At 33.1% G+C, this 16,504-nt stretch overlaps 2 protein-coding genes and 1 long non-coding RNA gene across 5 annotated transcripts in view; 1 reads left to right on the top strand and 2 right to left on the bottom strand.

The window, feature by feature from the left end:
* The window catches only part of LOC101514268 (uncharacterized), an 11,608-nt gene extending 5,640 nt beyond the window's left edge, over positions 1-5,968 (bottom strand). For 2 of the 3 annotated variants that reach the window (XM_027333949.2, XM_027333950.2), the window contains exons 1-4: positions 5,455-5,968; positions 5,269-5,328; positions 4,065-4,991; positions 3,547-3,744 (exon numbers count right to left, since the gene is read on the bottom strand). In XM_027333949.2, coding sequence (XP_027189750.1) covers positions 3,547-3,744; positions 4,065-4,991; positions 5,269-5,311 — 1,168 coding nt within the window. In that variant the 5' untranslated portion in view covers positions 5,312-5,328; positions 5,455-5,968. Of the gene's footprint in view, positions 1-3,546; positions 3,745-4,064; positions 4,992-5,268; positions 5,419-5,454 lie in introns of those variants that run through there. The other variant, XM_073367901.1, reaches the window with a different exon arrangement.
* Positions 105-3,413, top strand: LOC101501180 (protein fluG-like; the record flags this gene model as incomplete). The annotated part of the gene is made up of 9 exons (XM_004497937.4): positions 105-305; positions 539-790; positions 1,014-1,081; positions 1,268-1,383; positions 1,468-1,573; positions 2,116-2,272; positions 2,367-2,462; positions 2,721-2,769; positions 3,027-3,413. Coding segments are annotated over 9 exons (1,188 nt in total), but the record flags the coding sequence as incomplete, so codon positions are not given.
* Positions 5,969-8,179: 2,211 nt separating the features above from the next.
* On the bottom strand, positions 8,180-9,351 carry LOC101500958 (uncharacterized). The gene is made up of 3 exons (XR_189719.4): positions 8,818-9,351; positions 8,632-8,691; positions 8,180-8,354 (listed from the first exon to the last, which is right to left on the bottom strand). It is a non-coding gene; the product is annotated as an uncharacterized lncRNA (long non-coding RNA).
* Positions 9,352-16,504: the final 7,153 nt, after the last annotated feature.

Raw genomic sequence — 16,504 nt, 5'->3', positions numbered from 1 at the left:
TATATATATATATTTTTTAGTTAGGAGCGTATATATATATATATATATATATATATATATATATATATATATATATATATATATGATTGATGTGTGACTCTTAAACACAAGTATTGAGACACACAAAGACAGAGAGAAAGAGAATGGATTTGAGTGAATTGAGAAAAACGATTGAGGAGGTGGAACTTGTGGATGGTCATGCTCACAACTTAGTTGCAGTTGATTCAAACTTTGGTTTTATACATGCCTTTTCACTAGCTCATGGTGATGCTGTTGCTTCAACACAACACTCTCTTTCATTCAAGGTAACTAACTCTCTCCACTTTTTCTTTTGGTGTTTGATGAAAAGGTAAGTAAAGTTTAGTCAAATATTAGTTTAGTCAGCGTTCAAATTCGAGTTATCAGAATAAGTTCATTAACTATTTGAATTGAACGAGTATTATCTTCCTATCTTTTATTTATTTGGACAACTTTCAATATAAATTTTCTTGTCATGAAATATATCTAATAATCCTAACTGGTTATTATGTGATGTCAGAGAAATCTAAGAGATGTAGCTGAATTGTATGGATGTGAGTCAACTTTGGAAAGTGTTGAAGAATACAGAAGAATCTCTGGATTAGAATCCATTAGCTCAACATGCTTCAAAGCTGCAAGAATCTCTACAGTAATCTTTGATGATGGAATAGAATTAGACAAAAAACTTGATACTGAATGGCATAACACTTTTATTCCTCATATCCATAGACTCGTTAGAGTCGAACGCCTTGCAGAAAAAATCCTTAACGAAGTGAGTTCATTCATATGTTTGATTTCTCTATATATACAAATTTTGAATTTATATAAAATTTTGTATGTTTGATCATCGGTATAATATAATAATATTCAACAATTGAATAATATAATAATGTTATTTTTTCTCTTTTTTATATACATTGTATAACAAACCATTGTATGTATGCCATGCCACTTTTCTATTTATGTTCTCTAATATTTATAGTTAATTCTTGAAGGGTTTGCCAGATGGATCTTTATGGACACTAGATTCATTCACTAGTGCATTTCTCTCCAAGTTGGAATCATATCCTTCAAAACTTTTTTTTCTCTCTCTCACTCTACACACATAATTTTGACTGAAATCGTACTTAGTCAGAATTTACTTATCTTCTGATCGAACTTTTACATGCACATAAAATAAGTTCTTACTTTTTGAAGAAGAAAAAAGGTTTAATGTTTTAATTGGATTCCTTAGCATGAGTAGTGTTACAGTTGCTGGTGAGATAGTTGGTTTGAAAAGCATAGCAGCATACTACTTTGGCCTAGAAATCAATACAAATGTGACTAAAAAGGAAGCTGAGGAGGGTCTCCAGCAGGTTTTAGCTGGTGAGTATTAGAGAACGAAAATTGGTTTTAATATATGTTTCATGATATTAATATTACTCATCATCATTAACTTTTATAATTCAGTTTGGAAGCCTGTCTTGGTAGCAAACAAAAACTTGATTGATTACATCTTCTTGCTAAGTTTGGAATTTGCTCAGTCCCATGATTTGCCTATGCAGATACACACAGGGTAATTGATGGTTTGTAATTGATTGATACTGTTAACATTTATTGATTTCTAAAAAGAAAATCAGCTATGTTTATTTGAAATAATTTGAGTTGGTAAGTGTTCAATAGGATTGAAAAAGTGTTAAAGAAAGTCACTAATTGGATGTGATATAGTTCGAAAAAGCGTTAATAAGTGGGAGGATTCTTACCTAGTGGTTAATGAGTTTTAGCACAATCAGGAGAATCTGAGTGTCAATCATGGTTGGAACATCATTGTCCAGACTTTACTTATCTCTCAGCCTGACTCCGAATTATTAGGTCCCTTTCTCTTGGGAACTAAAAGTTTAAAGCCAAAAAAAATTAGGAGACATCTTTCATCTTACTAATTTATTTGGTGAGGTTGAGTTAAATTCAACTTAAATTAAAATATAGTATCAGAATCTATCTAAGACTCGTTAGATCACTTATTATCAGGCTATTCAGGTCACACTCTAGTTATTTAGTTTGCTTGATTATACTTGTTGCTTTAACATAAGATACTAAACTTTTTCTTTTTATTAATAGCTTTGGGGATAGAGGTTTGAATCTAAGAATGTCAAATCCTCTTTATCTCCACAATGTTCTTGAGGACAAGAAATTTGCAAAGTGCAGGATTGTTCTGTTACATACATCATATCCATTCTCAAAGGAAGCATCATATCTAGCTTCTCTTTACTCCCAAGTAAACACTTTACAACTAAGTGATTTGTATTTGTAGATTTGAATTTGAATTACATGTTGACTTGGATTGCAAGTAATCCAATCTTCTCGTTCAGGTTTACCTTGATTTTGGTTTGGCTATTCCAAAGCTTAGTGTACATGGAATGATTTCTTCAGTGAAAGATCTTTTAGAGCAAGCTCCATTAAATAAGGTGACAACATAACCATTTTATAAAAGTTTACTAAGTATAGAAATTTCATATATACTAAACTTGCAATAAGAATTAGAAGAAAAAGTTCATATGGTATGAGGAATTAATATAAGAAGTTTTAGTTTGCAACACTTATATCCAAAGCAAGGATTGTATATTTTCCAATTTTTATAACTTAATTCTAGAAGTTATTTCTTTTAACTTTTGGCCATGGCATTTCATGTATCATAATATACTAAACTTTGCATTCTATTGCAGGTGATGTTCAGTACTGATGCCTATGCATTTCCTGAACTCTTCTACTTAGGTTAGTTAACATCAATTATGTTACCTAAATTTGAAGATATTATTGAAGTTCTTTTGTTCTGAGATATGAATTTTATACCTTGCTTAGATCATAAAAATCATTAGAGTCAAGGATTATCTAATAAATATTATGCCTAGCTGTTTGTATTAAGTTGGACCAAAACATTTTACTTATATATAAATACATCATATTTGAATTCTTCTGTCATATCAGTACTTCGTTAGTGGATAATATGTAAATATCTCTTGTTTTCGTAGGTGCTAAGAAGGCTCGCGAAGTTGTTTTTGTTGTTCTGCGTGATTCATGCATCGATGGTGAGCTCACTGTTCCGGAGGCTGTGGAAGTTGCAAAAGACCTCTTTGCACGAAATTCAATCAACTTCTATAAGATTACCAACTAACTAACTGTGTTGTTAGTTCAAATTATTATAATTGTTAAGATTTCATATTAGGTGGTAATTTCTTTGTCAAATGTTGGTTTTTACTTTAGTATTCCAGTTTGTTATCAGTTATATAGTTCTGCTCAAATGTTGATTTTCAGTTTCAGTTACTATATAAGCCAATGTTAGTTTTTCAATCATAAGTTTCTCCTATTTCTTCTAATACTACTAATTTATCTTGGAATACAAAAGTCAAAGTTGGACACATTTATATACAAAGGGTATTTTAGCAACATCGACATACAAAATAAGCACACTAAGTATACTACTATCTACTTTTTTTAATATACGTGAAAAAGCAAAAGATGCTTATAAAAGGGACAATAAAGTATTCTAACCTGGTTTGATTGATGACTCATAATTAAGATAATGATTATATGTTAGAGATGGATTTTTTCTTAAGCATGACTTTTCTTGCTTCACACATTCTTCACTACCTTCCAATGAAGAACTTGATAAGCTCTCACAGTTTTCACCTTCAACTGATTCAGCATGTGGAGACTTTTCAGGTTGTGCGACTCCATTCATTTCTTCCCCTACAGAACAGAATCATAAATAATTTTTAGAATATGTTTCTAAGTTACTTTTAGTTACTCTCTCAGTTCCTATTTACTTGTCATTTTAAGGTTATTTACGCATATCAAGATAACTAATAAATATCTAGTCTTTTGATGAAATTAATTTTTTTTCCTTATAATACCCTTAATTATTTATCACCTCACTCCCTTTATTTCTCTCTCTCCACACTAAATTTTTAAGGGTTTTATTGACAAAACATAGTTAATATTGTATTGAACTTTGATGACGAAAATAAATATGAAGAAAAAAATTCTACTAAGGAAAAAAAGATACAAACCTTCACCAACAAAAGAATTTCTCAAATTCAATGGATCATAAAAAGCCAAGATGGTAGTGTTTCCTTGATCATCTATGTCATTGGTAAAAGGAATTATCATGTTTTCATCTTGTTTCTCTTCCTGAGACTTATCTTCAACTTCAAGTTCACTTTTTTTATCATCATAATCCAACCCTGCAGCTACTTCCTGATCATCTTTGCCTTTCAATAAATCACTTTTAAGTGAACTTATTGTAGCTTTCTCCTCAACATCTTCCGCTTCATTAGTTTGATGCATTTGATTCTCCATATTCATGTCCCTTTCATGAGTAACACCTTCCAATGAATCATTTTCAAGCTTGCTTTCTATATCGTGTGAAATGAGTCCTGTATCTTTCTCTTCAACATCTTTGGCCTCATCTTCTGGAATCATTTGAGTTTCCACTTTCGCATCGTCTCCGCGACTTTCTTCTTGCTGTGAAACTTTTCCAAGTTCAGTTGTTGCATCTTCAGAAGCCAATTCTGTAACATTCTCTCCGACATCTTCCTCTTCAGCTTTTGTATGCATTTCATTTTCCATATTTATGTCACTTGCATAAGTATCATCCAATGAATCACTTTCAAGCATGTTTGTTGTGTTGTTTTTAGAATCAAACAATGCAGCTTTCTCATCAGCATCATTGGCTTCATCTATTAAAATGGTTTGAATTTTTTCTTTTGAATCATCTTCATGACCATCTTCTTGTGCTATATCTTTTCCAAGTTCAATTGTTATATCACTAGAAGTGTTTGAATCTTTTTCCATAACATCTTTGGCTAAAGATATTGGTATATTATGATTTTCTTCTTTGACACAATCTTCATAAACATCTTGTGATATCTCATTTGCAAGTTCACTGGTATCCTCTAGGAGATTCTTTTTATCAGCTTCACTTATGTTATCTTCCTCTACAAAACGGCAAATTAATTTTGTTTTTAAAAAGAAAAAATTCAACTCTACTTAAACAAAAAAATTTTGAAACTAAGTGACCAAATTCAAGTTGCTCATGAACTTCAGTGAAGAACAAATCGTTCTGAAAAACAAGAATTTGAATTTTGACTGAAAAAACCCTTGGTCAGGCTTTACTTACCTCTCAGTCAAAATACTTTAGATTACTAGTACCACCTGAGAAAATGAGAGTTAAGACAAAAAAAAAAATCATCATTTCTATAACAAAATATGTACCTTTGATAGCAGAAGTGTTGTTATTACCCATTTCATTGCCCATACTCAAATTTCCAAATCCTGAAATATAAACAATGTTACAGACTATGACACAATTGGTTTGTTCTAATAGATCATGATATATTAAAGTAAAGTACTCCAAATTCAAAATATGCAAGAAAAGTTAATGTTATACCATTACCATACCATGATTATTGATGATGATACTCACATGCTCCTAGATTTAAACATTTGAAGACAGCTTATTTTTGTGTCATTTCCAGAGTGTTTCATACTTGCTTTGAACAACCACTAACATGGTGTTGCTTAGTGCATGAGCCTCATTTTGGGTCATATGTCTGCTTAATAAGCATATCCTAAAAGTAATTGAACATATATAATTATATATAATATATGAATGCAATGCTTAATAACTTTGGTCATGAATGCTTAATAATCTAAGAGGATGATGTGACCAAATAATGTTCACTTTCGGTGAGTCCATAATTGTTAAGTAGCTCATCACTGGTCTCACCATATTAAATTGTTGTTAAACTATGGCATGTATGATGATTTGATTTAATTCTTTTCTAACAATATAAATGAATCAGTTGCAAATTAACTACTTATTATCATTATAGTTTGTTCCTAAACTGCTTCCTGTTTAGCTTTTAGGAATACATTTTCAACCTCAAACGGCTTTCCATGTGTTGTTTTGCTTTTCTAAAGTTAAAGAGTGAGATTTTGAACTGTCTGAAACTGACTAGTATGGACAAAGGACCCTATGAACTATATATGTATATATGACAGACAGGCATTAAAGACATGTCCTTTTAAGTTTTAACAAATGAAAACATTGAGCGTCACATGCTCACATAGAGACGAACACCAGACATGACACCACGATGATAATAATAATATGAAAAAATTAAAGTAATTGAATGTAACTATATGTGTCGTTGTTGTCGGTGTCAAGGCCGATATCGAACACCAACACGTATCGGTATTGGTATTGGACACTGGCACATGTTGGAAACTAGGGACCCCTTCAATCTGAAAATGTCGATGCTACATGCATGTTTATATTTTTTTTTCATTGATGAAGAGAATGGTGTGATGATCATGATTAGGCCTAGGTAATTGGGTGTATTGTTTCTTCATTACTTTTATTTTTTTTGTTCTTTGTAGTTTATACTTTACATGCAAGGTGGTTTGGGAAAGACCTCATTTACAGGCTTGGGCTCATCATTGTGTGCATTATTAATCTTTGGTACTCCCTCTACCTTTTTTTATATGATAAGAAGACAACTCAGACCTTTCTCAAATCTTTATCATTTTCAAAGTAATATATATATAAAGAAAAGAAAAGTTGGTGAGTTTTATATATAACTGACTAGTAAAGCTATCTAGCTGAAAAATAGAATATGTATAAGGGAAAAACTTTTCTTAAGATAAATAGAAGTTCTGATGTCATTCTCATGTGGTTATTTTCCTCCTGTTAAACTCTTTTTTTCTAATCTAAATGTCCTTCTTCTTCTGGTTTAATTAAATTGATAATTGAACAACAATGACAATAGATACTCCCTTACAAAATGTTTTTGTTCATAATTTTTGTTGGATCTGTGTTGGTGACAATTGCTGCAAGACTTTAATAGTGAAGTTGTTGATGAAGATTATATGTAGCAAATTCCAAAGCGTATTGTTACACTAGCCTTTAGGTTCGATTCGCCTCCACCAATCGGATGCAAATGAGATAACCAAGAGTATCTTTCAATAGTATGTTACAAAAGAATGATTCTTATTCTTTACTCATGCATTAGAAAAGAATAAGATGACTTAGCATATAAGAATAGGTGAGAAAAGTGGATGGCAATCAGTAGAATTCGTTGCAATTCTTGGTTCTGCCACTGTTTACGAAGGGATATATACATATAACATTTGAAGAATTGCATTGGTCTGTTGGTCAATGCCTCTTCATTTTTAATCAACAATCGCGTCTTTTCAAGCCGGAATTTATTCAAAAAATAAGGAAGAAGCAGGATTCAAACTTGTGACCTGTTGGATTTTGAGTTTCAAAAACAATTTAAAATTCACAATTTATGCCACCGAAGATATTACTGGGTTGAGTCGCGGACTAGTTCGCTCTCTTTAAGACGTTTCGCGGCACTGCCCAAATTGTGCAAGGCAGACTATCAACCACGAAGTCCCCAAGATAAAACAGCTCAGATTCACTGTATCGGAGTTCCACTGCACCGTAGAAAACCGTTCTAGAATTACACCCTCAATATGGCAGTTAAAACCACTCTCAATATGACAATTAAAGTCACTCTCAATATGGTCATATGACCATTCATAACTACGGCATAATAACCGCTCAAAAAGACAAAAACGGATGGACTACGGCATAATAACCGCTCTAAAAACAAAATGAGTACGACATAGCAACCGCTCTAAAAACAAAAGGACTACGGCATAACAACCGCTCAAAAAACCGAAAGAACTACAGCATAACAACCGCTCTAAAGCCGAAGGGACTACGGCATAATAACCGCTCTAAAAATCAAAGGGACTGCGGCATAATAACCGCTCTAAAACCGAAGGGACTGCGTCATTATAACCGCTCTAAAAAATCGAAGGGACTGCGGCATAATAACCGCTCTAAAACCGAAGGACTGCGGCATAATAACCGCTCTAAAAAATCGAAGGAACTGCGGCATAATAACTGCTCTAAAACCGAAGGGACAGAAAGAAATGGGAGAAGTGGCTCGAAAATTAGGCGAGCAGAATATAAGAGATAAGAGGGATAAAAGAGAAAGTTTGGAAAAGCATCCAACTTTGGTGTACTTTTCACAATAGCTTGAAACTCATTATATAGTGCTGGAAGCAAAGTCACATATGTTTTCTAAACAATGTGGGACTTTAGTATATTGTTATATCACTAGAAGTGTTTGAATCTTTTTCCATAACATCTTTGGCTAAAGATATTGGTATATTATGATTTTCTTCTTTGACACAATCTTCATAAACATCTTGTGATATCTCATTTGCAAGTTCACTGGTATCCTCTAGGAGATTCTTTTTATCAGCTTCACTTATGTTATCTTCCTCTACAAAACGGCAAATTAATTTTGTTTTTAAAAAGAAAAAATTCAACTCTACTTAAACAAAAAAATTTTGAAACTAAGTGACCAAATTCAAGTTGCTCATGAACTTCAGTGAAGAACAAATCGTTCTGAAAAACAAGAATTTGAATTTTGACTGAAAAAACCCTTGGTCAGGCTTTACTTACCTCTCAGTCAAAATACTTTAGATTACTAGTACCACCTGAGAAAATGAGAGTTAAGACAAAAAAAAAAATCATCATTTCTATAACAAAATATGTACCTTTGATAGCAGAAGTGTTGTTATTACCCATTTCATTGCCCATACTCAAATTTCCAAATCCTGAAATATAAACAATGTTACAGACTATGACACAATTGGTTTGTTCTAATAGATCATGATATATTAAAGTAAAGTACTCCAAATTCAAAATATGCAAGAAAAGTTAATGTTATACCATTACCATACCATGATTATTGATGATGATACTCACATGCTCCTAGATTTAAACATTTGAAGACAGCTTATTTTTGTGTCATTTCCAGAGTGTTTCATACTTGCTTTGAACAACCACTAACATGGTGTTGCTTAGTGCATGAGCCTCATTTTGGGTCATATGTCTGCTTAATAAGCATATCCTAAAAGTAATTGAACATATATAATTATATATAATATATGAATGCAATGCTTAATAACTTTGGTCATGAATGCTTAATAATCTAAGAGGATGATGTGACCAAATAATGTTCACTTTCGGTGAGTCCATAATTGTTAAGTAGCTCATCACTGGTCTCACCATATTAAATTGTTGTTAAACTATGGCATGTATGATGATTTGATTTAATTCTTTTCTAACAATATAAATGAATCAGTTGCAAATTAACTACTTATTATCATTATAGTTTGTTCCTAAACTGCTTCCTGTTTAGCTTTTAGGAATACATTTTCAACCTCAAACGGCTTTCCATGTGTTGTTTTGCTTTTCTAAAGTTAAAGAGTGAGATTTTGAACTGTCTGAAACTGACTAGTATGGACAAAGGACCCTATGAACTATATATGTATATATGACAGACAGGCATTAAAGACATGTCCTTTTAAGTTTTAACAAATGAAAACATTGAGCGTCACATGCTCACATAGAGACGAACACCAGACATGACACCACGATGATAATAATAATATGAAAAAATTAAAGTAATTGAATGTAACTATATGTGTCGTTGTTGTCGGTGTCAAGGCCGATATCGAACACCAACACGTATCGGTATTGGTATTGGACACTGGCACATGTTGGAAACTAGGGACCCCTTCAATCTGAAAATGTCGATGCTACATGCATGTTTATATTTTTTTTTCATTGATGAAGAGAATGGTGTGATGATCATGATTAGGCCTAGGTAATTGGGTGTATTGTTTCTTCATTACTTTTATTTTTTTTGTTCTTTGTAGTTTATACTTTACATGCAAGGTGGTTTGGGAAAGACCTCATTTACAGGCTTGGGCTCATCATTGTGTGCATTATTAATCTTTGGTACTCCCTCTACCTTTTTTTATATGATAAGAAGACAACTCAGACCTTTCTCAAATCTTTATCATTTTCAAAGTAATATATATATAAAGAAAAGAAAAGTTGGTGAGTTTTATATATAACTGACTAGTAAAGCTATCTAGCTGAAAAATAGAATATGTATAAGGGAAAAACTTTTCTTAAGATAAATAGAAGTTCTGATGTCATTCTCATGTGGTTATTTTCCTCCTGTTAAACTCTTTTTTTCTAATCTAAATGTCCTTCTTCTTCTGGTTTAATTAAATTGATAATTGAACAACAATGACAATAGATACTCCCTTACAAAATGTTTTTGTTCATAATTTTTGTTGGATCTGTGTTGGTGACAATTGCTGCAAGACTTTAATAGTGAAGTTGTTGATGAAGATTATATGTAGCAAATTCCAAAGCGTATTGTTACACTAGCCTTTAGGTTCGATTCGCCTCCACCAATCGGATGCAAATGAGATAACCAAGAGTATCTTTCAATAGTATGTTACAAAAGAATGATTCTTATTCTTTACTCATGCATTAGAAAAGAATAAGATGACTTAGCATATAAGAATAGGTGAGAAAAGTGGATGGCAATCAGTAGAATTCGTTGCAATTCTTGGTTCTGCCACTGTTTACGAAGGGATATATACATATAACATTTGAAGAATTGCATTGGTCTGTTGGTCAATGCCTCTTCATTTTTAATCAACAATCGCGTCTTTTCAAGCCGGAATTTATTCAAAAAATAAGGAAGAAGCAGGATTCAAACTTGTGACCTGTTGGATTTTGAGTTTCAAAAACAATTTAAAATTCACAATTTATGCCACCGAAGATATTACTGGGTTGAGTCGCGGACTAGTTCGCTCTCTTTAAGACGTTTCGCGGCACTGCCCAAATTGTGCAAGGCAGACTATCAACCACGAAGTCCCCAAGATAAAACAGCTCAGATTCACTGTATCGGAGTTCCACTGCACCGTAGAAAACCGTTCTAGAATTACACCCTCAATATGGCAGTTAAAACCACTCTCAATATGACAATTAAAGTCACTCTCAATATGGTCATATGACCATTCATAACTACGGCATAATAACCGCTCAAAAAGACAAAAACGGATGGACTACGGCATAATAACCGCTCTAAAAACAAAATGAGTACGACATAGCAACCGCTCTAAAAACAAAAGGACTACGGCATAACAACCGCTCAAAAAACCGAAAGAACTACAGCATAACAACCGCTCTAAAGCCGAAGGGACTACGGCATAATAACCGCTCTAAAAATCAAAGGGACTGCGGCATAATAACCGCTCTAAAACCGAAGGGACTGCGTCATTATAACCGCTCTAAAAAATCGAAGGGACTGCGGCATAATAACCGCTCTAAAACCGAAGGACTGCGGCATAATAACCGCTCTAAAAAATCGAAGGAACTGCGGCATAATAACTGCTCTAAAACCGAAGGGACAGAAAGAAATGGGAGAAGTGGCTCGAAAATTAGGCGAGCAGAATATAAGAGATAAGAGGGATAAAAGAGAAAGTTTGGAAAAGCATCCAACTTTGGTGTACTTTTCACAATAGCTTGAAACTCATTATATAGTGCTGGAAGCAAAGTCACATATGTTTTCTAAACAATGTGGGACTTTAGTATGTATAGAATTGAAACTACACAAAATATGATAGTTTTCCAAAGTGGGATTTCAAAAAAATTATTTCCAATGTGCGACATATACTAGATATAAGACAAGTATCACACTCTTCATATAATTGTAGTAAAATATCATCATTATAATCTTCCATGCTTTACGATGAATAGTTATCTCAAACAAAGAAGAGACAAACCACTAGACATGACATTAGCAAGTTCAACAAATAAAAAATAAAAAAATAAAAAAAAAACATAAAATAAAATCAAAAATTTTATTGCAGAGCAAAAAATTTCAATTAAGTAAATAAATTAAATTCAATAGTGATATGACAATCCCCGACAACGGCGCCAAAAAATTGATATCGTTTCAGCAAGTGTACTGAATCGTTGCAAGTAATAATAAAACGGTAGTACCGAGTGTCGAACTCAAGGATTGCGTTTTACTATTGAATTATATTTGATTACTAGAATTGAACAAAAAGGTTCCCAAGTTGATTGAAATAATGTTTGAAATTAACAACAATAATAAAATTGATCTTTTATAATGAGAAAAATGTCAGGGATGAGTTTCACTTCGAATCCAACCTTGGTGTCTAATTTGATCCTAGTTACTGAATTCCTTTATTGAATTATTACCGAATTCTCTTTATTATTCTTGCCCTAATGTCTTAGTGACAGAACCTTTAATTCCAAAGTAACCCCTAATTCCTTAGTGGATTTAAGATTAGAATTAAGCATTACCGTATAGAAATTCTCTTGTAAATTATTGCTTTGCAACTAATTTAATTGGTTTCATGACCTGCATCTATCCCTAGACTACAAATTCATGAATTTCTCATCTCAAGCATTCGTAAAGTCCACTTCCGTTTCAAAATACAAATCGTAGAACATTTTAATGTTGATCAAGCAATAAAAAGCATTAAGCACAGAGATGAGAAAAACAATTCAATAAACTCATTCATATAACTAGAAATCAAATCAGAAAAATAAGGGTTTCATCTGGTTACACTCATCCCTAACAAATAGGGTTTAGTTACTCATGACAGAGATACAAAAGATAAGGATTAAAGAAGAATTACAAGAATGATTCATGGATGATTCTTGATAAAACTGCTTCAATGGTGTTAGAAACGGCCGTCTTTGAGTTTTTATGCTAGGGCACAAGTCTCCCAAGTTCCCCAGAGTCAAAAAGATCCCTAAAACAGTAAAAATCTGCGTTTTTATGGTTGCTGGTGCGCGTCGCGCGCTCCAGGCGCGCGTTGATAGAACTGAAACATGATAAATGCGCTCCAAACGCGCAGGGCGCGCTCCAGACGAGCAGGGCGCGCTCCAGACGCGCAGGGCGCGCTCCAGGCGCGCAACATCTGTTGTCTGATGTATTTTTGCATTTTTCTCATCTTTTGCGTCTGAATTTGGTCCCGGTGTCTTCATGAAAGTTGTAGATATGGATCGTAGCTTTCATTAGCACTTGGAGTGACACTAATTGGACATCTAGAACTCCAGATATGGCTGAAATACTCCACATATGTCATGTTGATTTTTCACCAAAATTCAGCACTGCACTAAAACAAAACGCAATGTAAAATTACGACAAATTCCTACTTAATCAACGAAATAAAAACAAAAAACATTTTATTAACTCAAAGAACAAAAATCAACAAAATGTATCAAATAAATCCTTGATTTAACTGATGATTGAGGATAAATAAGACTAAAACAGTGGGAAAATATGCATATGATGAAGAATCATCAGGAGTCATCTAATAAGATATTCCAATCAGCATCATTGTATCCTTCAAGGATAGTAGGAAATCTTCGATAATGTAATCTGAGACTCATGGTCCTTTTAAGGTATCTCATGACTCTTTTGATAGCGTGTCAATGCTCCATACTAGGTCTACTAGTAAACCTGCACAATAATCCCACAACACAGGAAATGTCGGGTCTAGTACAATCAGTGGCATACCTGAGGCTGCCAATGATGTCGGGTCTAGTACAATCAGTGGCATACCTCATTCGATATAATCAAGTTATCAAACTTTTCATGCCATTTCTTAGGAGCTTATTTAAGACCATACATGGATTTATCTAACATACATACCCTGTATTCTTGTCCTTGAATTACAAAACCTTTAGGTTGTTCCATAATAGATTTCTTCTTCCTCACCTTTTAAAGGAGTTGTTTTAACATCCATTTGGTGTAACACCAGGTTAAGAATAGCTGCTAGTGATATGAGTATTCTAATGGATGTTATTCTAATGATCGGTGGAAAAGTCTCGAATAAATCTATATTTTCTCCTTGTCTAAAACCGTTGGCTACAAGGTGTGCCTTGTATTTATCAACAGATCCATCGGGTTTTAGTTTCTTTTCCAAAATTCATTTACAAACTATTGGTTTGCAACCAAGAGGCAAGTATACTAAATGTCAGGTTCGGTTAGACTCTAGAGAATCCATTTCATCGTTTATAGCTTCTTGCCATAAATCTGCATCCAATGATTACAGAGCTTCTTTAGGATTTGCAGGATCCTCTTCTAGATTATAAGCCATATATTATGGTCCATAATAACCGCTCTATTAATTATCACGAATTATGGTCCATAATAAGCCATATATTATGGCTCGAAAATTAGGCGAGCAGAATATAAGAGGAAGAAAAGAGAAAGTTTGGAAAAGCATCCAACTTTGGTGTACTTTTCACAATAGCTTGAAACTCATTATATAGTGATGAAAGCAAAGTCACATATGTTTTCTAAACAATGTGGGACTTTAGTATGTATAGAATTGAAACTACACAAAATATGATAGTTTTCCAAAGTGGGATTTCAAAAAAATTCTTTCCAATGTGGGACTTGAATTTTAAAAAACAAGTTTTTCTTTCCACTTAAATTTACAAAAAATATTTCTTTCCAATGTGGGACTTCAACACATTTTTAAATTCACACTATAACATACTTATGTTCCAACATATTTCCACACAATGAACACAACCACTAAACCAACAACAATTTCATATTAATTATCACGAATTATACATACATATATTATCCAATATTTTGGAAATATCTCACAATCCCCCACCATTTTCAAAATATATTTAGTCCCATAATTTTGGAAATATCATGGTTTCAGGTAATGGTATCTTACGATTTGAACCACTACTTAGTAAGCTATGGGTTCCACTTATCTCAAATAGATTGGTAGACAAGCTTTGAACCAGTTATTCATTAGAACAAATGTGCACAACTTACACATGAAATCTCGGTACTATCGAAAGAATTATAAAGATGACACATTTGTTAAGATCTTGTGTCATGTACCCTTTTCATGAGAATTTAAGAGTCAAGCCCTTTAACTCTTCGAAGCGGCCTCACTTCATCCTCACATATGTAGGCTATATCAGAAATACACCCATAATATGTATTTCAGCAAATTTATGTTATATGTCTATTAAGAGTAAAACTCAACCTTCCAACTTTATACTTATGGTCCAAGTACTTTCAACCTTTGGGATGTATCTATATTCAAATACTTGCAATCATTCTAATAGTGTACTTTTATCATTGAACTCAAGACTTGATGTTACTCAAGTGTGAGTCGATTTTCCACCATTGATGATTAATTAGATATGGGCTTGAGTCTCATCCCCAATGATGTCTTCAACACCATGTCCCTTGTCAGACCTTTCGTCAAAGGATCTGCAAGATTCTTTTCAGTTCTTACAAACACTATGGATATTACTCCATTTAAAATTAAATCCTTTACATAGCTATGTCTTAGACCAATATGTCTAGATTTTCCATTATATACTCGGCTATATGCTTTAGATAGTGTGGATTGACTATCGCAATGTATGGATACTGGTGCCATTGGCTTTGGCCAAATTGATATCTCATACAACAAATTTCTTAGTCATTATGCCTCTTTACTGCATGCAGCTAGGGCAATGAATGATGCAGCCATGATGGAGTCGGCAATGCAAGTTTGTTTCTTTGATCCCCAAGAAACTGCACCTCCACCAAGGTTGAAGATCCATCCACTTGTGGAAGCATGATCCTCAACATAAGTTACCCAATTGGCATCTGTATATCCTTCCAAAACTGAAGGATATACAGATACAACCACTATAGACTAAACTATAGTTAATTGTTCCTTTCAAATATTTTAATACTCTATTAACAGTCTGCCAATGTTCTTTATTTGGACGCTATATCAGGTCTGGTACAGGTCATGGCATACATCAAACATCCGATTACCTTTGAATAATCTAGTTGTGCCATAGGGCATCCTTTATGTGGTTGTAAACTAATATTTTGATCAAATTTCTTTAGCACTTTATCAATATAATGAGATTGACATAAACCAATATTTACTCCATCTCTAATGATTTTAATTCCTAAAATCACATCTGCTTCACCTAAATCTTTCATATCAAAATTTTTTGATAAGAAAGTTTTAGTTTTTTCTACCTCGTCTAAATTGGTGTCAAAGATTAACATATCATCCACATATAAACAAATCATAACACCATTTCCATTATGAAATTTATTATAAATACACTTGTCAGATTCATTTATTTTGTATCCATTGGAAAGAAAAACTTTATCAAACTTTTGGTGCCATTGTTTGGGTGCTTGTTTTAACCCGTATAAGGATTTAGTCAATTTACACACTTTATGTTCTTGCCCTTTGATAACAAATCCTTCAGGTTGTTTCATATACACCTCTTCATCTAAATCTTCATTTAGGAAAGCAGTTTTAACATCCATTTGATGGATTACAAACTTATAGATAGAAGCTAGTGCCAAAAGCACTCTTATGGATGCAATTCTTGCAACAGGTGCATAAGTATCAAAGTAGTCGATACCTTCTTTTTGTGTAAACCCTTTAGCAACAAGTCTAGCTTTGAATTTATCAATGGTATCATCAACTTTCATTTTCTTCTTAAAGATCCATTTACAGCCTATTGGTT

The sequence above is a fragment of the Cicer arietinum genome, chromosome 4 (assembly GCF_000331145.2).
Source record: "Cicer arietinum cultivar CDC Frontier isolate Library 1 chromosome 4, Cicar.CDCFrontier_v2.0, whole genome shotgun sequence".
Lineage (NCBI taxonomy): Eukaryota > Viridiplantae > Streptophyta > Magnoliopsida > Fabales > Fabaceae > Cicer > Cicer arietinum.
Note: the sequence above shows the minus strand (reverse complement) of the source record. Positions and strands in the feature narration are given on the sequence as shown.